Source organism: Lepus europaeus, chromosome 12, assembly GCF_033115175.1.
Source record: "Lepus europaeus isolate LE1 chromosome 12, mLepTim1.pri, whole genome shotgun sequence".
In the NCBI taxonomy this organism is placed as follows: domain Eukaryota; kingdom Metazoa; phylum Chordata; class Mammalia; order Lagomorpha; family Leporidae; genus Lepus; species Lepus europaeus.
In genome coordinates, this window is record NC_084838.1 from 84489153 (window position 1) to 84513694 (window position 24542).

At 35.5% G+C, this 24542-nt stretch overlaps 1 protein-coding gene across 3 annotated transcripts in view; it reads left to right on the forward strand.

Annotated features, from left to right (window-relative positions):
* VPS13A (vacuolar protein sorting 13 homolog A) overlaps window positions 1-24542 on the forward strand; it is a 254299-nt gene that overhangs the window by 199656 nt on the left and 30101 nt on the right. For all 3 annotated transcript variants that reach the window (XM_062208443.1, XM_062208441.1, XM_062208442.1), the window contains exons 54-67: window positions 4554-4786; window positions 8096-8249; window positions 8720-8866; window positions 9175-9256; window positions 10113-10182; window positions 11278-11383; window positions 16508-16621; window positions 18259-18404; window positions 19599-19680; window positions 20561-20674; window positions 21501-21576; window positions 21662-21825; window positions 22788-22833; window positions 22939-23062. In XM_062208443.1, coding sequence (XP_062064427.1) covers window positions 4554-4786; window positions 8096-8249; window positions 8720-8866; window positions 9175-9256; window positions 10113-10182; window positions 11278-11383; window positions 16508-16621; window positions 18259-18404; window positions 19599-19680; window positions 20561-20674; window positions 21501-21576; window positions 21662-21825; window positions 22788-22833; window positions 22939-23062 — 1658 coding nt within the window. The remainder of the gene's footprint in view (window positions 1-4553; window positions 4787-8095; window positions 8250-8719; window positions 8867-9174; window positions 9257-10112; window positions 10183-11277; window positions 11384-16507; window positions 16622-18258; window positions 18405-19598; window positions 19681-20560; window positions 20675-21500; window positions 21577-21661; window positions 21826-22787; window positions 22834-22938; window positions 23063-24542) is intronic.

The window sequence follows — 24542 nt, forward strand, 5'->3', positions numbered from 1 at the left end:
TAACACAGTAAAAACGGTATATGACAAGCCCACAACAACTATCAAACTGAATGTGAAAAGCTAGAAGCTTTTCTGCTAAGATTTAGAACAAGACAAGAATGCCCACTTTCATACCAGCTAAGCAAAAAAAGAAAAAAGAGACATCCAAATTAGAAAAGAAGTTAAATTGTTTCTTACTGTAGATGGCATGATCTTAAGCATTATCCTACCTGACTTCAAAAACATACTAGGAAGCTATAGTAACCAAAGCAGCATGGTACTGGCACAAAACAGGCACAAAGACTGATGGAGCAGAACAGAGAGCCCAGAAATAAATCCACACATTTATAGCCAACTAGTTTTCAATAAAAATGCCAACAACACAAAGTAGAGAAAAGGATAGTTTCTTCAGTGAATGGTGGAGGAAAACAGAGCATCCACATGCAGAATGAAGCCAGATTCTTATCTTGCCATATGCAAAAGACAACTCAAAATGGATTAAAGACTTAAACATAGACCCAAAACTATGAAACTGCTAGAAGAAAACATAGAAGTAAAGCTCCTTTGGGCTGGGCAGTGATTATGTGAACAATAGCTCAAAGGCACAGGCAACAAGAATAAAAGTTGACAAATAGTATTATATCAAGCTATTATATGAAAATGCTAGTTGCTCTGCTACTTAACAACAACAACAACAACAACAAAAGAATGAAAAGGCAACCTACTGAGTGGGGGAAATATTTGCAAACTATGTATTTTATCAGAACTAAATACTCAATATTTGTGAGTAACTCAATAAGAAAAAAACCACCAGATTAAAAAGTGGGCATGGGCTGGCATTGTGTTGCAGCAGGTTAAGCTGCCACCTGCAATTCTGGCAACCCATGTGGGTGCCAGTTGGAGTCCCAGCTGTTCTGCTTCCTGCTGATGCACATGGGAAAGCAGCTGAAGATAGCTCAAGTACTTGGGCCCTTGCACCTTCATGGGAGACCTGGATGGAATTCTTGGCCTTGCCCTGGCCTAACCCTAACCATTTAGGGAGTGAACCAGCAGATTAAAGATCTCTCTTTCTCTAACTGCCTTTCAAGTAAATAATTAAATCTTTAGGAAAAAAAAAAAAAACTTGGCATAAACCTTAAACAGACATTTCTCAAAGAAGACAACATTTACTAAAACCTGATTTACAAAAACATGCAGAGAAATACTTGCACTTCTGTAGTAACACGAAGAACTCATTGACTTTGTTTCCCTTGATGTGTCTTATATGCTATTGTGTATTTCATTTCTAAATAGATGTTAAACACCATAAAAAGAATTAACTTTTTTACAATTAATATTTCATTTAAATGCATCCAAATTTCTCCTTTTGCAACTTTTCATTCTTTCCCTGTATCTGTATATTTCCATCAAAGCTCATTTTTTTTTCTCCTTAATATTTTTCTAATGGGAGACTATAGCTGACAAATGATCTTTCTTTGTCTGGAAATCTCCTTATTTTGCCTTTTTTCTATGAGATATTTTGCTAGATATAAAATTTCAGGTTTGGCACTTTTCCCCCTTTACTTTCATGATTTCTTTTTATTGGTGTTCAGAAATTTTATTATGTGTTTTCTTGATTTATTGTGTTTCTCAAATCAGTGACTTGAAGTCCTTTATTTGGTTTACAAATGTCTGTAATTATCTCTTCAAATGTGATTTGTGCTTATTTTTTCTTTAGGGACTCCACATTTATGTAAATTTTAACACCTCTTCACCAGACACCTTGCAACTTTCAGTGTTTCATTTATTAATTATCATGTTTGTGAGACACAGAGATCTCCCATCCTCTGGTTTATTCTCTCAATTCCCGTAGCATGTAGTAGTAGGCCAGGCAGTAGCCAGGAGATAACCCAATGTTAATTTCCCACATTGGTGGTGTCAACAATTTGAGTCATTACTAGCTGCTTCTCAAGGTATGTACTAGATCGAAGCTGCAATCAGGAGCAGAGCCAAGACTCAAACCCAAGCTCTCTACTACGGGATGTACATGTCCTAAGCAGTGTCTTGATGACTGATGCTGACATTAGTATATTTTTAGAGATAATTGAGACTGTGTATGGTGTTCCTTTCTCTTGAGAAAATATGGTTTTGCCTTTGGGAAAACAGTCTAGAAGGAGATTACCTTGATCCAAGTGGGGATTGAGATTATTTAAAATCTGGTCTTGAGTCTTTCTAAGGATGGGTAGAACTTCAGTTCACCCTAGTATCTGGAGTATAGTCCTTTGTATCCTGAAATACAAATCTAAAATATTGATCCCTTTCTTTTGACATACCTCTGCTCCAGTTTTGTTTTTTCCAATCCCAGGGGCCAGCCACCCAGTAACTGGACTTTGTTAGCCTCTCAAGTTTCTGCTTCTATTTTCAGAACTGGCAGTTGACTTTTGGAGAAAGTGCCTCCAAATACAAAGCTCTCAAATTTCTTTCTCCCTCAGATCTTGATCCCATTAATTCTTGCTGATTTTTTAACTTTTCAAACATGTTTCTCTTTTGTGGTTAGGGGTCTGGCTTTTATTCTTAGCAAGAAGGTTGGTTGAACCCCACTTGTTGATCAATTGTCAAACCAGAAAATGACAATATTTTTTAAAAAAATAAACTCATTAAACTTTTATTATTTATTCTTTTAAAAAGTGTTCCCCTTCGGGGCAGGTGCTGTGGCGCAGTAGGTTAAAGCGCTGACCGGTAGCACCAGCATTCCACATGAGCACTGGTTCTGATCCATCTCTCTGCTTCCGATCTATCTCTCTGCTATGGCCTGGGAAAGCAGTAGAAGATGGCACAAGTGCTTGGGCTACTGCACCCACGTGGGAGAGCCGGAAGAAGCTCCTGGCTCCTGACTTCAGATCAACTCAGCTCTGGCCATTGTGGCTATTTGAGGAGTGAACCAGTGGGTGGAAGACCTCTCTCTCTCTCCACCTCTCTCTGTAACTGTCTTCCAAATAAATAAAACTAAATCTTTAAAAATAAATTATAAATAAAATGTGTTCTCCTTGGACAGTCATAAAGTAATAGACTTTTGTTTCCTTCTTTCCAATCCTTTAATTTTTCTTTTACTTTCATCTTGTTACACTGGCTGAGACATTTATATATTGTTGAAAAGTTTGATGATTATAGATCTTTTTGTCTTTCTGATCTTAAATTCCTTCAACATTTCACAGGTATATTTATGATCTTCATTGAATTTTTTTTAGAGAAGTTTTAATGAGAAGTAAGAACTTCTCATCTAGTCTTTATTTGCCAGTTTTCATCTTGACTGGATATTGGATTTTATGCTTTTTCCCACATACCTGCTCTTTTATTTGCAGAACATTCCTTATGGCTGTAGACATCCACTTTAGATCACTTTCTTTTTACAGTTAATTCCTTCTGGAGAATTTTCTTGAATCAATCTCTGTTGATGGTGAGCTTTAGTAATTTTAATGTCTTTAGGTATCTTTATTTTGTATATTTCTCTTCCATGAAGGATATTTTTGCCAAGTAAGGAATTCTGAGTTCAAGATTATTTTCTTTTAGCATATTGAAATATTTTCCATGTCTTCCATAGCTATCCCAATAGTTATTGAGAAATTCAGTATGAGTTCTTTAGATTGTGTTTAAGAGGGCCCCTATAATTGGCCTAACTTCATTTTTAAAAAATCTGTGATTTTATATATGATCAGGAAAATATTGTATTTTAATATAAAAATAATTACATTCCTTTGAGCTGTTGATAAGTAGTCTTGCATATATGTACATATTTTATAATGATAGTTTAAAGTTTATAAAAATAAACCTGAAAATCCCTATAAGATATTAGACTTCAGAATTATTTGGATATAAGTTTGTTTCTCAGTGTAATTTTAGTGCTTTCTTGTAGAAAATATTTAATGTGCTTTAAGTAAATTTATGGAAATAGCCATAATTTTAATATTTTATAATGTATCATTGTGTACTGTATATTAAAATTTTTTGCTAATAAGAATGTTATTAACTAGAAATTCATGAATTATTAGAATTTGCTATATTTGTCTTGGCATTGAATTTCAAGACTAATATTAACATAATGTTTGTATAAGGGGTTATGCATAATTGATTCTGTGGCAAATATCAGTGCTTTTTAGAATACAACTAAAAATGTCAGGTATTTTTTATCCTGTTTGACTCAGTCATGTAAGGAAATAGGAATTTCAGACTGAAACTACTTTTAATACATAGCACATTGCTCTAGATTTAGAATAAAGCAGAGAAAATCATACCTTATATTATTGGTTAGCCTACAAAGGAAAACTAATTAAACTTTATTAAGGTGTTAAAAGAAGTGTAACAGTTGATCTGTCTCCCTGAGTAGTAGCTTCATAGTAATACTGACTGAAGTAGCCAAAATCAAATTATTTCAATGATGTTAATTGCCAAGTATTGTACAAATATTCATTTAGCTTGCCACTCCAACCCTATCAAGTAGGTGCCATTAATATTCTCATTTTATAAATATGGAATCTAGATTTCGTGTGTCATGTTCAAACTCTAATTTTTTTTTTCTTTTGATGGTTTTGTTTTAGGATATGATGACACCTATAAATTTGGGGAAAAAGACCATTTATTTAGTTTCATTCTTTGAAGGCTTACAGCGCATTATTTTATTCACTGAAGATCCAAGGGTATTTAAAGTTACATATGAAAGTGAGAAAGCAGAGTTAGCAGAGCAAGAAATTGCATTGGCATTGCAAGATGTTGGAATTTCTCTTGTCAACAATTATACAAAGCAAGAAGTAGCCTATATAGGCATTACAAGGTTAGATGCATTAAATGTTGGGTAAATTTAAATAATCATCTCTTAGTAAGAAATAATGACTATAAAGTCTAAAACGACCTAGTTTAAATTTTGTGTTTTGACTATCAATACTCAGGTAATGGTAATTTAAAAGTTCATTTCGTACTTTTCTGCATTTTAAGAAAAAAAATTAAAAATCATTTTTATAAATCCTTTGTTATATTTTTAAATCCCCTTACCTCTAAAAGTTATTTAGTATAAGAAAAACATATTTTAACTTGTCATTAAAAATGTTTAATCAGTTGTCCAATACCACCTAGCAAAGTGCAGGATACACTGTAGATGCTCCATAAGTAGTTGTTGAAAGGCTAAAGATGCTCACTTTCTAATTTGACTTTTGTACTTTAAGAACTAGTAGGGTGATATTGTATTTATCATTTATCTTGCAAGGTATCACCAGTAGAGCTCTTGTCTCTTCCTTATGCCCCTATTATTCCTAATCATAGATGTTTAAACAAAAAATAATTTCTATATCTGCCTAATATGAAAGCATTTCTCAGGTAGTTTTAATCCTTGAGTTAAATTCCCAAATATATATTTATACAAAAATGTAAAATATTAAAGGTATGTTATGCAGATTTAAATTGTTTTCGATGTAAATTATGGATGCCACTGATGTCTCATTGAATGGAATCAGTGACATTTTTAAAAAAGAACTTTTTTTTGAAAATTTTATTCTCAAAAAATGTAGGATTTTATTATTTAAATATAAATGCCAAATAGAGAAGAAATTTTAAGGTGTTTACACCTATTATGTATTATCTTCTATGCTAAATCATGTAGACATAAAGATTAATAATGTCATCTGTACATTTCTGCTTATTAAGTGAATAAAAAAACATTGAATATTTAAATATGTAAATAAACAGGACAAGTAATTTCAGCATATGGGTTTTTTATTTTGTATTTTAGATTTTTCGCCATTTTAATTTCAGTACAATTACATTTCTTCCACTGACACCATCTCTCCTAGATTACTATTTTATACTTTGTTTCTCCTCAAACCCCTTGATTTGCTCAGTTCCCTACCTTGCATCCCTCCTCCCTTAGAAAACCAAAGCCATGAAAAGCGAACTTCTACACACCACGCCATTTCCCAATATCACAGCTCCCTACTAATCAGCATTTGCACCTACAGAGTATACTGACATTATTCTCTATAGTTGCCATAGATATATTGCAAATGTTCTGTTTAAATGTATTTTTCTACTTTAACACTACATTTCATTCCCTCTTTCTTGAGCACAGTGATCTAGCATTCCTCATTTCTCCTAAGTCAACAACTTTTGGCTCTTTTCCTGGATTGTTCCCATTAGTGTTACTTCTCTCAACTTAAAAAAAAAAATTCTTTTGTTCCTATTTTCTCTCTAACAATTGCTCATTTCTTTATGTCCATTTTCAGACATACTCATCACATATGTGGTCTATTAAAAATTTTAGGAGCAGACATTTAGCATAGCCGCTATGATGCCACTTTGAAGACACTGCTTGAAATGCCTGCATTCCATATCAACATACCTGGGTTCAAGTCCTTTCTCTGCTCGTGATTCTAGCTTACATAGTCATGTTCACTCTGAAGCAGCAGATGATGGTTTATATACTTGGGTCCCTTCACCCACATGGACAACATGAATTGAGTTCCTCGCTCCTGGCTTCTGTGTAGCACAGCCCTGGCTGTTGGGAACATTTGTGAGTGAACTAGTGAATGGGAGATCTCTGTCTGCTTTCCAAATAAATAAATTAAAATTTTAAAAAATTTATATTGATTATTTCCAGTTCCTTTTCACTCACTGTTTTCTTTAACCATTCCAAATGATTTTGCTTTCAGCACACATGAAACTGGTCATCTTAGATTACCAATGACCTCCGTAATGCCAGATCTAATGTAGAATGATGTGTCCTCATTTTATATCAGCATTTAACACAGATTCTCTTTCATAACTCACCATCTCTTGCCCCCAGCATCCTTAGTTTCCTTTCTTGGTTCCTTGTCTTGTCTCAGCTACTTATAATGGCTACTCTGAGACTCTTAGACTTTAATCCTTTTCTCACCTTTCAGTTTTTTATGTATTCAAATGCCACATATATGTCAAAAAATTTTATCTACATACCTACCAACTTATTTCTAACCTGCCTATTGTCAGCTAGACCTGTCTTCTGAACATGCCACTTGTAAATCCAACTGGCTATGCAAAATCTCTGCTCACATATCTAAGAGGAGTTTCTTAAACTTCATCTGTAGCACCAAAACCCCAGATTTCCTCCTTCCAAAACCTACTTCCCCATCAGATTTAATTTCAACTGGACCCTAGTTGGTCAGGCCAAAAAATGTGAGAGTCGTCCTTGATTCTTCTGTTTATTTCACATTCCACATCTGTTCCAGCTAGAGGTTCTGTGCTGGGTATACCTTCAAAATACATAAAACATGACTCTCTTATATGACTTACCACCCCTGGTCAGAGCCTGGCTTACTGCATTAACTCCTAACAAGTTTTCCTGTTTGTAGCTTTGCCTCTCTGTTCTTTCTCCCCACCCCCTCATACAGTAGTATCTTAAGAGAGTTATCTAAATCAGGTCATGTTGTTAATCTTCTTAAAACTTTCCAGGAGTTTCCCAAGAGTCTTTTCAATGTCCTTCATAGCTTTACATTATTTTGCCTTCCCTAGTCTGTCTGCATCAGTTACTCAGAATGTGCTTCTGTCATGCTAGGCTTCATGCTCTTCTTCCTGTAGTACAGGCATGTCCCTGCTTTAAGACTGTTGCTGAAACTGGTCCCTCTTCCTAAATACTCTCCTCTTGTCTGCTGGATAATTCTCTGGAAACATTGTAGGTTGCTGAAATCTGACCTTCTTGAAGAGGCTCCCCACTGACCACTCTCTCTTACTACAACCCCCACCACATCACATATTCCAGTACTCCAGTTCCTCTTCACCCTGCCTGCTTTTCCTTTTTTCAAAAGCATTTTAACCTCCTATATATTAAAATTGAATAGTAGTTACTGTGTTTCCTATTTATTGTCTGTTACTCTAGCTAAAATGAATCTCAGGATGGCAGACATGTTCACTGATAACATCTTTGACACCTAGAATAGTGCCTGAATAGGAATTTTTTAGGAATCAGTTAATTTATGTTTTTAAGCTTGTAATGTGCTTGCTTGTAACTTATGCTGTTGCAAAAAGTTTTATCAAATTTTTGTCACTGATGTAATAATCCAGTTTAAATGAAAGTGAATATAAATTAGTCCTGTGGTTTTTTGCTTTCATATGTAAGTTCTGATGTGGTTTGGGAGACAAAGCCGAAGAAGAAGGCAAGGTGGAAGCCAATGAGTGTAAAGCACACCGAGAAGTTAGAGAAAGAATTTAAGGAATATACTGAGTCTTCACCTTCAGAAGATAAGGTTGTTGAGTTGGACACTAACATTCCGGTAATAGTTTTAAGTTCTGGTGTGAAGTTTTAATTTTTATCTGTTATAGTTTGAATCACTAGTGAATTTTAAGGAAAGCTTGTCTTCCCTCCAAAACAAAATGAACATATTTAATCCTATCCTAATACTTCATATAAAATCTTTTAAAGGGCTAGGAAATCAAGTTTTCTTTTAAGGTGCTAGATACAAAAAGTTTGTTTTATTTATTTTTTGTTTTTTACTGCATGGAAATTATTTTTATTTTGTTAATGTGTTTATTATAGTGAATTAATATATTTATAGCTAAGATATAAGAATTATATCAATGTTTATATTAATTTAAGGGTATGGGGCATAAGGATCTGAATATAAACCTAATTAAATATTTGACCAACTATTTTGATGAGTATTTAACTTTTTAGGTATAAATTTTAGTCCATTTGAAGAAGAGAAATTCCATGTTTTTTCCTTGGGGGTATTATATTTTTCAGGTTCGTTTAACACCTAGTGGGAATAACATGAAAATTCTGCAACCACATGTAATAGCTCTGCGAAGAAATTATCTCCCAGCATTAAAAGTGGAACATAGCACATCTGCACATCAGTCATCATTTAGAATTCAAATTTACAGAATACAAGTAAGTCTTTCTAAAATTATAGGCAAAATTGAATTCTGAAGGAACATAGTAAGAAACCAGATGTGTTTGTTCCCATAGTCTACTTTATTCAATACAAAGCCCAAAGGAGATGGCAAGATGGAAGGCAGTGAGTATGAAGCACCCTAAGAAGTTAAAGAATTAAAGGAATATTCTGAATCCTTTTACCTTCTAGTTCACTGTCACTATTGGACCAGACTTTCTGATTCCTTCTACTTAAATTTTTGTTATTCTAGTCATGTTGTTTAATTGATATACTAATATGCCAACCTATTTTTTAATTTCCTTAGATCCAAAACCAAATACATGGTGCTGTATTTCCTTTTGTGTTTTACCCTATTAAGCCTCCAAAGTCTATCACCATGGATTCAGGTTTGTTTTTATTTTTAGATTACCATGCAGATAGTTGCATTTGCTATTTGTCTTATTTTCCTATACAAATTAAAATGAAACCATTCTTAAGGTTAATTTCTATAGAATCATTGGAAAAACTGCATGTAAAAGATTCAGCAAGTTCTCAGCTAACTTCAGCAAAACTTTTAAGTGAATACTGAAGAAAAGGTGTTACAAATATGTTTAAGTTTTAGAAATAGTAATTTAAAAAGCAGATAGCTAACCTGTAAGCCTTAGTTTTTAAATCCTAAGGACCTTTGAGTAAATAATGAGGAGCTTCATATCAGAATGTTTTTGAAGAGTAGAACCTGTCCTGTGTTCTCCAGATAAGAATAACTAACAAGTCCTTTTTCAATCCTTTTCTTCCATTTTGCCTTTCTTTTTTCCTGTCTCTCTTCCTCCCACTATATCTTCCCTCCCTATTACCCCGTTTCACTTCCCTCTCTCTTTGCTTTCTCATCCTTTACCCCATACCACTGACTCTGAGCTGTCTAGAGGATCACTGTTCTACTTGGAATCTTTTTAACCACTGTACATGTGTAAGCCTCTCTACCTGATGATTCAGTACAAGTTCTTAGAATATGTTTTCACAGTTTCCTGCTTCTAATGCATACTAGTTTAAAATCACTAATTTATAGGGTTAGTTACTATTAGAGTGACTCAAATAATTTTTTAAAAATCCTGGAGTCTGAAAATAAAGTTGAGTGGATCTTGCAAATATCAGTAATTTTAATTGATACTCATGATTTAGTAGATTATTTAATTTTCCATAGTAATGCTTTAAATTACAAGAAAATGCATACCATATTACTAATCGTTTTAATCGCTTTTGTAGCACCAAAGCCCTTTACAGATGTCAGTATTGTCATGAGATCTGCAGGACATTCCAAGATATCACGTATTAAGTAAGTGTCAATACATTTCTTACATGTTCCTTAATGTTTTGATTTAAAGACATGAATAATATTTGAGTCAAAGGCTAATAATTACTTTATAATTTTAGAATCAGAAGACTCTGGATTAAATACATAAAGGTAGTTTAATGAGACTTGTTTCTGGATCATGTGTGTTTTCTTTTTTGTCTTTGTTTTCTCCTTTAACTTGTCTATAATGACCACATACTGTTTTAGAAACAAGGAAGAAAGTATTTTTTTCATATTCACCATCTATTCCAAGAATTAGAACATGAACAAAAACTTCCATCTGATACCCTAACTTATTCCTACCACCTTTTCACCAAGATAAATTATCTTTATTCCTTTGCTTTTTAAAAGATACTTCTGGGGCTGACATTTTTGCTTAGTTGGTTAAGCCATCCCATGTGGACGCTAAAGCATTCATGTCCCAGCTTCCACTTCTGATCCAGGTCCCTCCTAATGGCTTGGGAAAAGCAGTAGAAGATGGCCAAAGTATGTGAGCACCCGCTACCCACATGGGAGACCTGAATGAAGCTCCTAGCTCCTAGCAGTAGCCTGGCCTAGCAATGACCATTGCAGGCATCTGGGGCGTGAACCAGCAGATGGAAGACCTCTCTGTTTCTCCCACTGTCTTTGTAACTCTATCTTTGAAAATAAATAAATACATGATCTAATATCCATTCATCCATATATATGTATATATTATGTGATATATGTACCTACACTTAGGATTTTTAGTTTTAATTTTTTTACTAATGAAAAAATTGTTCTAAGCTGTATATACTTACTGGGAGTTGCTTTTTTATTCAACATTTTCACTGTTATTGATTTTATTGTATGTAACTATAGTGTATTGATTATCACAGATATATAATATTGTGTTGTATTGCTATATACCACAGTTTACTTATCCTTTTCCTGTTAATGACCATTCTCATATTTTGAGCTTGTTATAAATAATGTGACTATAATTTTTTAATTCATTTATCTAAAAAGTCCTGAGATTCAAAATTCTAATATTTATTTTGTATCTATTTTTCTTAATACAGTTAATAATGTTTAATGTTTTCTACTTTAACACAGGTATTTTAAAGTATTAATTCAAGAAATGGATCTCAGGTTGGATCTTGGGTTTGTCTATGCTTTAGCAGATCTTATGACAGAAACTGAGGTGACTGAGAACACGGAGGTATGACTTCAAATAATAGTATTTGCAGGGAAACATTAAGGAAAGAGGGAGTTCAAAGCAAATGGTGTCATTCAGTTTTTTGAATTGCTGATACATTCTGGATTTAATCCTTTGAGAGAGTAGCTTGCAAATATTTTTTTCCATTTTATTGGATGTCTCTTCAGTCTATTGATTGTTTCCTTTGCTATGCAGAAGTTTCTGAGTTTGATATATCCCTTTTGTCTATTTCTGGTTTTGTTGCCTGTATTATGGGAGGTCTTATTCAAAACTCATCATTTAAAGCAGTTTCTTGGAGTGTTTTCCCTACATTTTCTTTTTTTTTTTTTTAAGATTTATTTATTTATTTGAAAGTCAGATTTACACAGAGAAGGAGAGGCAGAGACAGAGAGAGAGGTCTTCCATCTGCGGGCTCACTCCCCAGTTGGCTGCAATGGCTGGAATTGCGCCAATCCAAAGCCAGAATCCAGGAGCCGCCTCCAGGTCTCCCACTGGGGTGTAGGGGCCCAAGGACTTGGGCTATCTCCCACTGCTTTCCCAGGCCACAGCACAGAGCTGGATCAGAAGTGGAGCAGCCAAGACTCGAACTGGCGTCCATATGGGATGCTGGCACTGCAGGCGATGGCCTCACCTGCCATGCCACAGCACCAGCCCCTCCCCTACATTTTCTTCCAGCAATTTCGTAGTCTCAGGTTTTCAGTTTAGGTCTTTGAAAATGTTGAGTTGATTTTTGTATATGGTGAGAGGTAGGCATCTAATTTCTTTCTTCTACATATATACATCCAGTTTTGCCAATACCATTTATTGAAGAGATTATTCTCTGATGTATGTTTGGGACACTTTTGTCAAAAAACAGTTGGCTGTATGTATATGGATTAAATTTCTAGGCTGTATTGTGTTACATCTATCTGTGTGTCAGTTTCATGCCAGTGCTATGCTATTTTCACTTCTATAGCTGTGTGGTTTGCTTTGAATTCAGGTATTGTGATGGTACCAGCTTGAATTTTTTTTTTTTTTCTTTTTTGGCTCAGGATTGCTTTGGCAATTCTGATATATGAATTGTAGGATTGTTGTTTCTAATTCTATAAAATGCTATTGGTATTTGATAGTGATCACATTAAATCTGTAGGTTGCTTTAGGTAGTTTAGATATTTTAGCATTCTATAACAACAGCAACAACAACAAAACAATCCAATTAAGAAAGGGGCAAATGACCTCAATAGACAGTTTTCGACAAATACTAATGCCAACAAATGTTTGAAAAAAGGCTCAACTTCACTAGCTATTGGAAAATTCAAATCAAATCTCCATGAGCTATCACCACATCCCTGTCAAAATGGCTGTTATCCAAGACAGAAAGTAACAAAACCAGGAAAAGAAATTGACTGTGTGTATCAGTATTGCTGGAAATACTATTTCGTCAAACCTTGTTTTATGTCTGTCAAACCATTTTTAAAGAATGGTATACTACTATTGTTTTAATGATTTCTAGTTATATTTAAATTACTGTATATGAGAGAAATGGACATGTTTTCATTTGATCATTGTTTATAGCCTTTATATTACTGCAGAACTGTGGTTTTGTTTTCTATTTTTTATTTTTTTTATTTTTGGTTTTTTTTTTACGATTTTGATGTCATACAGAGTAGTTTCTTTTTTTTTTTCCATTTATTAAACTTTTATTTAATGAATATAAATTTCCAAAGTACAGCTTATGGGTTACAATGGCTTCCCCCCTCCCATAACTTCCCTCCTGCCCGCAATCCTCCCCTTTCCCGCTCCCTCTCCCCTTCCATTCACATCAAGATTCATTTTCAATTCTCTTTATATACAGAAGATCAGTTTAGTATATATTAGGTAAAGATTTCAACAGTTTGCCCCATATAGCAACACAAAATGAAAAAACTACCGTTGGAGTACTAGTTATAGCATTAAATAACAGTGTATAGCACATTAAAGACAGAGATCCTACATAATATTTTTTTTAAATTAATTAATTTTCTATGCCATTTCCAATTTAACACCAGGTTGTTTTTTTTTTTCATTTCCAATTATCTTTATATACAGAAGATCAATTCAGTATATAATTAGTAAAGACCTCATCAGTTTGTACCCACACAGAAACACAAAGTGTAAAAATACTGTTTCAGTACTAGTTATAGCATCACTTCACATTAGACAACACATTAAGGACAGATCCCACATGGGGTGTAAGTACACAGTGACTCCTGTTGCTGACTTAACAATTTGACACTCCTGTTCATGGCGTCCGTAATCTCCCTAGGCTCTAGTCATGAGTTGCCAGGGCTATGGAAGCCTTTAGAGTTCGCTGACTTTGATCTTATTCCGATAGGGTCATAGTCAAAGTGGAAGTTCTCTCCTCCCTTCAGAGAAAGGTACCTCCTTCTTTGATGGCCCCGTTCTTTCCACTGGGATCTCACTCACAGAGATCTTTCATTTAGGTCTTTTTTTTTTTTTTTTTTTTCCATGGTATCGTGGCTTTCCATGCCTACAATACTCTCATGGGCTCTTCAGCCAGATCCGAATGCCTTAAGGGCTGATTCAGAGGCCAGAGTGTTGTTTAGGACATCTGCCATCCTATGAGTCTGCTGTGTATCCCGCTTATGTATTTATTTATTTGAAAGGCAGAATTAGAAATACCTCCCATCTGCTGGTTCATTCCCCAAAGGGCTACAAATGGCCAGGATTGGGCCAGGCCAAAGGCGAGGGCCATGAGCTTCTTCCTGGTCTCCCATGCAGGTGCAGGGGCCCAAACACTTGGGACATCCTCTACTGCTTTCCCAGGCTATTAGCAGGGAACTGTATCAAAAGTGTAGGCGCCCACATGGGATTCCAGCACTGCAGAGGATGGCTTAATCCACTCTGCCACATGGTCAGCCTGTTTTTTTATTTTTACTTGTTGAACTCTTTGTTTATTGGAGTATTAAGCCTTGACTATAATGTAAATTAAAAATATGTTATCTCAAACATTAAGGAAAAAGGAAAGAAAGAAGGAAGGAAAGAAAAGAGGAGGAGGGAAGAAAGAAGAGAGTATCATTATGTTCTTAGAATTTTATCTATGAACTACATTGAATATTCTGTTTGTATTAACATATATTAGCAATATGAATTAAAATGAGAATTAATGAGAAAAATAAATTCTTAAAGATATTAAAATGTCTATTTTACAACTATTTTTCATCTTTGTGATTCTAATGTGAGTATATTTGTAGAAAACATTAAATGGGCTGGCGCCGCGGCTCACTAGGCTAATCCTCCGCCTTGCGGCGCCGGCACACCGGGTTCTAGTCCCGGTCGGGGCACCGATCCTGTCCCGGTTGCCCCTCTTCCAGGCCAGCTCTCTGCTGTGGCTAGGGAGTGCAGTGGAGGATGGCCCAAGTCCTTGGGTCCTGCACCCCATGGGAGACCAGGAGAAGCACCTGGCTCCTGCCATCGGAACAGCGCGGTGCGCCGGCCGCAGCGCGCTACCGCGGCGGCCATTGGAGGGTGAACCAACGGCAAAAGGAAGACCTTTCTCTCTGTCTCTCTCTCTCACTGTCCACTCTGCCTGTCAAAAAAAAAAAAAAAAAAAAAGAAAAAAAAAAAAGAAAACATTAAATGATGGAAGATAGAAACAAGACAAGTGGAGAAGCCTTTTTAATGTATATTACCATAATAGGAGAGATTTGGGACCAGTAGTAGGGGGAAAACATAACAGTCATATTAACATCAGTTTTTTCTTCTGTTTTCCTAGGTGAGTTTTATTTTTGCTTTGGTTAATAATTCAGACATTTGAGTTACGTCCAACATTAGCTAGTGAAAGAAGGGTAAAGTAGTAACTTTTTGGTGACACGCGAAAGACTATAAAATCACTGTAACAGGGTGGATCAGATATAGCTTCTTCCAAAAATAATTCTTAAACTAGGGTAAGATTCATGAAAAGAGAAAAAGGAAGATAACTCCTCCATGTGATCTAATAAGTTTATTGAGATACATTCACATATCATGTACATTTTGTTTGTTTAAAGTGTCCAATAGTTTTTAATATATTAACAAAAGTATGACCATCACCATTGCCCAAGTAAGTACCATAGCTTTATGTAGCCACTAATACACTTTCTAATCTATATAGGTTTTCTTATTCTGAACATTTCAAACAAATAGAATTATGCACTATGGTCTTTGGTGAAGAGCTTCTTTCACTTACCATGTTTTCAAAGTTCATCCATGTTAATAGCATGCTACTTGCACTTAATTCCTTTTTATGATTTGTAATATTCAATTGTTTGGGTATGCTGCATTTTCTTTTTCCATTCATGGTTATTGAGAATTTTTAGGTTGTTTGCACATTCTGAAGATCATGGATAATGTTGTTATAAATGTTTGTTCATATGTTTTCATTTGGACATATATTTTTGTTTCTCTTGAATATATACCTAGGAGTAGAATTTCTAGGTTATATGTTAATTCTTTGTTTAATAACCATGTTAGGACTACCAGACAGTTGTCTAAAGTAGCTTTACCATTTATATGTTTATACAGGGTTTATACAAGAATATACAAAGGTTGTGATTTCTCTTTAGTCTCACCAACACTATTTGTCATCATTTTTATTTTAGCCAGCTTAGTGGGTGTCAGGTAATTTCATATCGCTGTTTTGATTTGCAGTTAACTAAAAATGTTGAGCATCTTTTGATGTATTAATTTTAAGACACTAAGCTTTATAATAAGACTGTAGATCTTATTCTAAAAGGGCACACATCCATTTTATCAACACACAATGCATATTCACAGGTAGTATTTTGATAACTGTCTTACTGCAAATTACAGAGGCCAGTAATATAATTCTAAAAAGGCTAAAGCATTGGGAGAATAACTGTGTTGATGGTTTCATTCTTGAGAATCTTTTAATGGTTTTAATGGAAGCATAAAAGATGCTTATCAGTTTGTGAATGGCAGACAGAACTGTAGCAGTAGAGATGTTAGTTTCCATTCTGGGACATTAACTTTCCAACTGTGAATAATATGGTGTCTGTATTTTATAATTTTTTGCAGTGTGTGAGTCATTGGATTGAACTTGTGCAGTTCAGCCTTTTTAGTTATTAATATTTTATCTTTCTTTTATAGGTTGAACTTTTTTCTAAAGATATAGAAGCACTCCAAGAAGAATGTAAAACAGATGCATTAGTAGATCAATCACAAGTCAGTCTCTATGAATATTTTCATATATCTCCTATCAAGGTAGAGAAAAAATAATTCATTTTTGTTACTATTGATACTCTAGGTAATAGCAAACATTCTGTTTGGAAGGAGATAGTGTTTGTATTCTTTAATAGTATATAAATATTGCAACTTTACAAGTAAATGATTTTTTTTTTCCCATGGAAAAAAAGTAAATACTTCTTTCTTCAATCCCTACCCTAAGAGTATCAAAAAGCTTCAAACTGCCACAGAGAGACACTAAAGGGAGCAAAAGAATGGGTAGTCCCACGACTCGAGTCCAGCCCACCCTTCAGCATTCCCTGAAGCTCCCATAAGTGACACCAGGCCCTGCCTCCTCAGCTACCTCAGTCTTCTGGATGGGCACAGCTACTTTGTCTCAGTTCTCCCTCACTGAACCCAGATCCTCTGGGCTCAACAGCACAGCATCCTCAGTTTTCTTTACAACAGCCACTTCCCCTGGAAAAAAATGCCTCTTTCTTAACCTAAGAATCCTTCTCAGGCCCTCCCAGTTAGACACCCTCCCAGAGACTCAGGCCAGGTTTGACCCCTGCTCACCTTCCAGATGGGCTTACCTCACCTACTGCTGAGTCCCTTACACTCCCCTCCCTGCCCCCCCCACCGCCTCCCCCCCCCCCCAGCACTGCTTAATGAGTAATGAGGCCTGCTCCTGAGCCTTTGGCTCAGCTGCGGCCTCTGCAACTTCAGGCTCCCAGCCATCGGGGTCCCCTCCTCAGCATCCCCACTGGGCCTACTGGCGCCCAGCCCCCTTCTCCCCTCTCCACTGGGCCGCTCTGTAATCTCTTGGTTAGGCCCAGACCCACCTCCACCGTCAGGCCAGGCAGCTCCCTGCACCTCTGCCTCTGCTCCTGTCCCCTGTGAGCTCCATCAGCTCGGTACCTGGGGCTCCGACTCCCCACCATCAAGCCCAAGCCTGTGTCTAACAGATAAACAGCTTCAACTCAGAAATGATTCTTTCAAATTTTTATTTTCCCTTAAAATAACTTTCACCATGCTAAATAATAGTGAAGTCACGTCCAGCATGTGCTTATATTTTGATCTAATAACATTTGTCCTTAATTTTCCATTAAGCTGCTTAGTGTCAATTTTCAAAATTCTGTGTGTAATACTTCTCTTAGTTTTAATTTATAAAACAGGTGTGGTTTAAGAATTGAAGATAGAACAAAATTAAATCTGTTAGTTTTAACACATAATTTCTGAGTTACTAATAGAAAACTTCAAGAAATTTATTGTACAACTGTGTAGAATGTATGTGCAACAAAATTGCTTTTTAATGGCTTAATACCAACTTAATTCTAATAGTTTAAATATATACTTTTGAAGATATTTGGATAATTTTCAGCACCTTATACTTCTAAATTTTATAATGTAATTGACAAATGAAAAATTGTGATTTTATTAGGTTTTCCAATAGAATAAGATTGAACTAAAAAACATGTAATCTTAAATTGTTAAATTTAAAATTTAAATACTCAAATTGAATTTTAAATTCTGTTAGCCTTCTACTTACTAATTTTATGTAATCCAAGTGAGCTTGAAATGTTATTTATGGTGTAGTGAATTTAAAATGAAACTGATTTTTAAAACTATCAGTATGAATAAAATACTTTAAAATATTTATCTTCTTATCTCTTTAGTTGCATTTAAGTGTTTCACTGACTCCGGGTAGAGAAGAAGCTAAAGATTCAGAACAACATGGAGGACTGATTCCAGTTCATTCTTTAAATCTTTTGCTGAAGAGTATCGGTGCTACCCTTACAGATGTACAGGATGTAGTTTTTAAGTATGTTTAAAATTCAAATCCCTGAGTTGATTAGCAATTCATTTAAATTTACTTAAAATTTTGTAATTGAGGAATTGTATAAAGTACATTGAGGGTCACAGACAAAATGGGATTTTTGCCTTTAAATGGAATACAGTAAAAATAACACCAAACATTTTATCTGCTAACCTTCTAACTACTAAATAACAGAATAATTACTAAATAATTTCGTTAAAAAAAGAGACATGGGCTGTGCAAGTTGGTACATTTTAGAAAGTCTGGTCTGGGGAAGGATTCCTAAGAAATGTGTCTGCACAAAATTCAGCCTGAAAGATGTGGCTTTGACACCAATTAAGAGCAAGACTTCAGAGCATGTGCAACTAGAACAAAATAAATACAGTGATTAGTGAAATGAAGATACTAGTTTAAATGCTATAGTCTAGAATTTGTGTTTTCATGTGAGTTGTAGTGGAAGCTAACAGAATATCTGACCAGAGACTCAAAGAGTCTGAGTGGAGACTTTCAAGTAGTGTGTCGAACCAATTATCTACAGTCTGGGGTGGACGTTTGACCTAATGGTTAAGACGCCTGTGTTCCATATTGGCATGCCTGGGTCCCATGCCTGGTCCACACCTGACTCCAGCTCCCTGCTGATGTTGACCCTGTGAAGCAGCAGCAATGGCTCAATTTCGAGAGTGAACCAGCACATGGGAGCTCTCATTTTCTCTGTCTCCCTCTCCCCCCACCCCCTCTTCCCTCCCTCTCTTGCTTTTCATCCTTCCCTCTCTCTTTCTCTCTTTATGCCTCTCAAATAAAGTACCCCCGGAAATCTAGATTAAATTAGTGGTCAAATAAATGAGCATAGGTTTGATGGCATCAGGAACAGGATGATATTTATGGTCTTGTTGCTCTTGTATTTAGCAACAAGCATAGTGTATCCTTAGTGGATTAGGTATATGCTATGAGTGGATTATAAATTAGCTTATCTTGACTCCTTAGCTGTCAGCATATTAGGCTTAGGACCTGCAGAAACTGAACTTTGGTTGTTGTTGAGCAGTCTCTTCCATTTATCTCATCATGTAGAACATTCTCTGTGTGGGCCATGGTAGGACAGAGTTGAGAAATAGTTCTAGTAGTTTGCGAATGGGATTCCCCCACCCCAACCTGTATGTTCGTTCATTCATTCATTCATTCATTCATTCATATTTTTTCCAGGCTTGCATTCTTTGAACTCAACTATCAGTTCCATACAACATCTGAACTTCAATCTGAAGTAATAAGACACTATTCAAAACAGGTTTGTCTGAAATTATCTTACAGAGAAACACCGTGCTACAGACCAGTGAAACCTGTATGTTTGCACATGTGTAATACAGATTTGTTAAGGCAGTAAATGGCCGTTTTTAAAATTTTTAAATTGGGTTCTTTTCTCAATTGTAGAAAGAAATTTAGCCCAACTACCATTTCAATTTTTTGTCCTTTTATTTTTTCTTAGCCACTGACAGATTTTTTTTCTGGATCAATGTGTGCTAGAAATAAATAAATGTTTAAACAGACTGTAATCCTGGATTTTTTTTTTTTTTGGATCAATGTGTGCTAGAAATAAATATTTAAATAGACTATAACTAATTCACTACATTTGTTATTTAAATAACTGATTCGGGGTAAGCAGTTAGTAACTAACCAATGAATGCTTAATGTTTTAATACAATTAGTTGTTGAGTCAGCCATATATATTATCTTAATGAATTCTTTTCACCTTTACAAAGACTATTATACCTTATGTTAATAGCTTGAGAACATCTGGATAGCTGTGGTATAGAGGACAGATCACTGAGCATGACTTAAAAGATCTGGATTTAGATCCTCCTTTTGCTGTAACATCCAGTGTGTAACACTGGACATCATTTGACTTGTGTGTTTTTCCAGTCTAAGATGGTGGTAATAACAACTATAAAAGTATTTTAGATAGTCTAGAATTTTATGTAAATATGTCATATTTGTAATAACACCAAATTGCTTTTTAAAAACAGATTATGATAAATAAGGTAATATGATTTTGTGTTAAAATTTGTAGTAAATCATATTGGCCTGAGAAATGTGGATGTATATACTAAATGATCTCTAAGAAACAATATAAACAAATTATCTGAATTAATGTTACATTTCATTTTTAGGCCATTAAGCAGATGTATGTACTCATTCTTGGACTTGATGTTTTGGGAAATCCCTTTGGCTTAATTAGAGAATTTTCAGAAGGTGTAGAAGCATTTTTTTATGAACCTTACCAGGTAAAATAGTTTTTATGTAATATATTTCCCTCATACTTCTGAATAGATAATGCATTTCTATTATTAACTGAAGCTATAGGTATACATAGATTTTGGGAATCACACAAAAAGCTATTATTTATAGGAAAAAATGTTAAGCAATTATAGGGGAGATTTTTACCTCTTTGTCAAAATTTAAACTTAAGATTTTGTTAAGATACGTTGAATTTCAAATGTTCTGTTGGAATAAAAGTATAATCCACATTGTATTAGAAGGAAGATCATGATGCGTAGAGATAGTATTTTTTTTGCATAGTAATGTGAACTATAAAAATAACCATAAAAGCTGACATTATGCAAAGCAGTCTTATTAAGCAATGGGAAAAACTATGATTGTTCTACATCCCTTAAAACAGAACTCTGTTACTTTCACTTATAATTTCATAGATTAGTAAAAAGTAAGGTAAAAGGTAAATTTATTTTATATTCTGTATTTTAAAACATTAAGAATTTTAAAGTATTTCTTTACTAAAAAAATATATTAGGAGTGATTTGAGCTGTGCTTGCTTGCTTTTCAGCATATAGCTTACAGTGCACATCAAACGTGTTTTCTAAACCTTGAATTGTCAAACTCAGTTTCTAAGCTTGAAACAGCTTCCAACGTTCTATCTTTTATACTTTCAATGTCGTGAAATGTCCCTGTGCTTTCTTTTAATTTATAAGAAATTTTTTGCTAATCTCACTTTCTCTGGGACATCTTTATTCTTTTAGTCACTATCAGTTTCCCCATTTGCATCAATAAGCTCACCTTTAAAAGTAAGTATAACCTTATTTATCTACCCTTTAGGGGGCCATCCAGGGTCCTGAAGAGTTTGTGGAAGGAATGGCACTAGGATTTAAGGCGCTAGTTGGTGGAGCTGTTGGTAAGAAGCAAAATGTTTACCAGACATTATTGTATTATAGATAAATGACATTTACTTTTACTAAACATACTATGATTTCTGTTAGGTGGATTAGCTGGTGCTGCCTCCAAAATCACCAGTGCCATGGCTAAAGGGGTAGCAGCTATGACCATGGATGAAGATTACCAGCAGAAGAGGAGAGAAGCTATGAATAAGCAACCAGCTGGCCTTAGAGAAGGCATCACTCGTGGAGGAAAGGGCTTAGTTTCTGTAAGAAATTCCACAGGATTGTGGACTTTTTTTTTTTTTTTTTTGACAGGCAGAGTGGACAGTGAGAGAGAGAGACAAAGAGAAAGGTCTTCCTTTTGCCGTTGGTTCACCCTCCAATGGCCGCCGCGGCCGGCGCACTGCGGCCAGCGCACCGCGCTGATCCGAAAGCAGGAGCCAAGTGCTTCTCCTGGTCTCCCATGGGGTGCAGGTCCCAAGCACTTGGGCCATCTTCCACTGCACTCCCTGGCCACAGCAGAGAGCTGGCCTGGAAGAGGGGCAACTGGGACAGGATCCGGCGCCCCGACCAGGACTAGAACCCGGTGTGCCGGCGCCGCAAGGTGGAGGATTAGCCTATTGAGCTGCGGCGCCAGCCTGTGGACTTTTTTTAAAGATTGATTTATTTACTTGAGGGGCAGTAACACAGAGAGAGAGAGAGATCTTCCTGTCTGCGAGTTAACTCCTCAACTGGCCACAATGGCTGGGGTTGGACCAAACCAAAGTCTTGAGCCAGGAACTCCATCCAGGTCTCCCACGTGGGTACAGGTGCCCAAGCAGCTGGGCCATTTTCTGCTTTCCCAGGCACATTAGCAGGGAGCTAGATAAACATAGAATGGATGGAACTCAAACCAATGCCTATATGGGATGCCAGTGATGCAGGCGGCAGCCTAACCCACTGCACCACAATGCTGGCCCTGGTTTTGAACATTTTAGAGAATATCTTTTAAACTTACATTCTGTGACTAGGAAATGGCCAAAGCCAGCATTGTGGCACAGCAGATTAAGCCACCATATATTACATAAGCATCCAACGTCATGAGCCTCCAAAAACATTTTATTTAAATAAAATACTTGGGGAAATTTGTTAAGCCTTAAGTATATGAAAAAATGGAACTCTGTTTTGTGTATTTTGGTTCTTCTAGGCATCATATGAAACTAGTGTAAACTTTGTGCTTTCTCTCTAGGGTTTTGTAAGTGGCATAACAGGAATTGTCACAAAACCAATCAAAGGCAAGTATAGTAGTTCCTTTGAGTAATAGTTATCAAATTTTTCACACACTGATTCTGCTTTCTTTCTTGATTTAGTTGGCTAAAATTACCTTTTTTTCTTTCTAGGAGCTCAAAAAGAAGGAGCAGCAGGTTTCTTTAAAGGTGTTGGGAAAGGTCTAGTTGGAGCAGTGGCAAGGCCAACTGGAGGCATCATAGACATGGCTAGCAGTACATTTCAGGGAATAAAAAGGTAAATTTCCCTTGATGTAAGATATGAGTGAAATATTAAGCTATGAGACATGAAATACATCTGTTGTTTGGCTTCGAGCACTTAGTCCTGAACACTTTGGTATGTCGTGCTGCATATGATCTTCCTGATTCATTTTGGTACTTTTAAAATTTCTGCCATTGTCTCATTTCAACTCTGTATGGTTCTTATTTGTCATTACTAGCAGCCTTGATAGGAATGGTTTGGCAAGTTAACCAAGCTTTTTCAGTAACCTTAATTGAAATACATTAATGTAATGCTATGTGTCTTTTTGAGAAATAAAGAATAGCATTTTATATTCCTTGCTTCAAACTGTTTGTCTTTAGTCTGTTTTATAATGTTATTTTGTTATGAAACTGTTACATCCATTCCTCACTTCCCCTTCATTGATATTTCTATTCCTGTAATTTAGAGTTTAGATGAGGGAAAAGAGAATTGGTCTCCTCTCTTCTAACATTAATCTCGTAAATGTAATGTGTTAAGTAGTAGTCATCAGATAAACTCAAAACTAATGAAAAAACAGACTTCAGCACTCGTAGAGATCTCTGTAGACTTCTGCCCACAGCTACTAGAATTACCTTCAACTTATCTAAGGCCCTCTCATTCTGTGCCCAGCTATGTTACATCTAAGGATAGAAAGCAAATTAAAGCAGTTCTAGGAAAAATAATAAGGACTTAAGAACTATTAAAGCTTGTATTTACAAAGAACATTGACATCAAAAGGAAGAAAGGGTTACAAAAATCGAAAGTGAAAATATAAATTGGTAGATAATCTAATTGAGCTATTTGAAAACAACATTGGACTCAATTATCGAAAGGAATGAATCTCATTAAATATTCTAATACATTGTAAAAAAAAGGATACTTGTACTTATTAATATTAGATGAAACAGAGTGTAAGGCAAAAACATTTGTGATAACATAAGTTGCTAATGACAAAAAGTAATTAGCCAAGTATATAATAACAATTTTGAACTTCAGTTCAAAAATTATCCAGTTCACAAAATAAATTTTAAAAAAGTATTCAGTTCACAAAATAGCCTCAATTTTTATGAAGAAAAAATTGTTAAGATTATAAGAACTGTAGGTGATGTGGCCTAGAGGATAAAACCACCACTTGGGATGCTGGCATCCCATATGGGCGCCAGTTCAAAACCCAACTGATCCATTTCCAACCCAGCTGTCTGCTAACATGCCTGGGAAAGCAGCAGAGGATGGCCCAAGTGCTTGGGCTCCTGCATGCATGTGGGAGATCAGAAAGAAGCTCCAGACCCCTGGTTTTGGCCTTGCCCCACCTTGGCCATTGCAGCCATTTGGGAAATGAACTGGCAAATGGAAGATTCTCCCCACCCCCCCCCGGTATATGTCTCTCTTCCTCTCTATGTGTAACTCTTTCAAATAAATAAATTTTTAAAAAAAGGATTATAAGAATTTTACAAATGTACTATAATGGTGGAAGGAT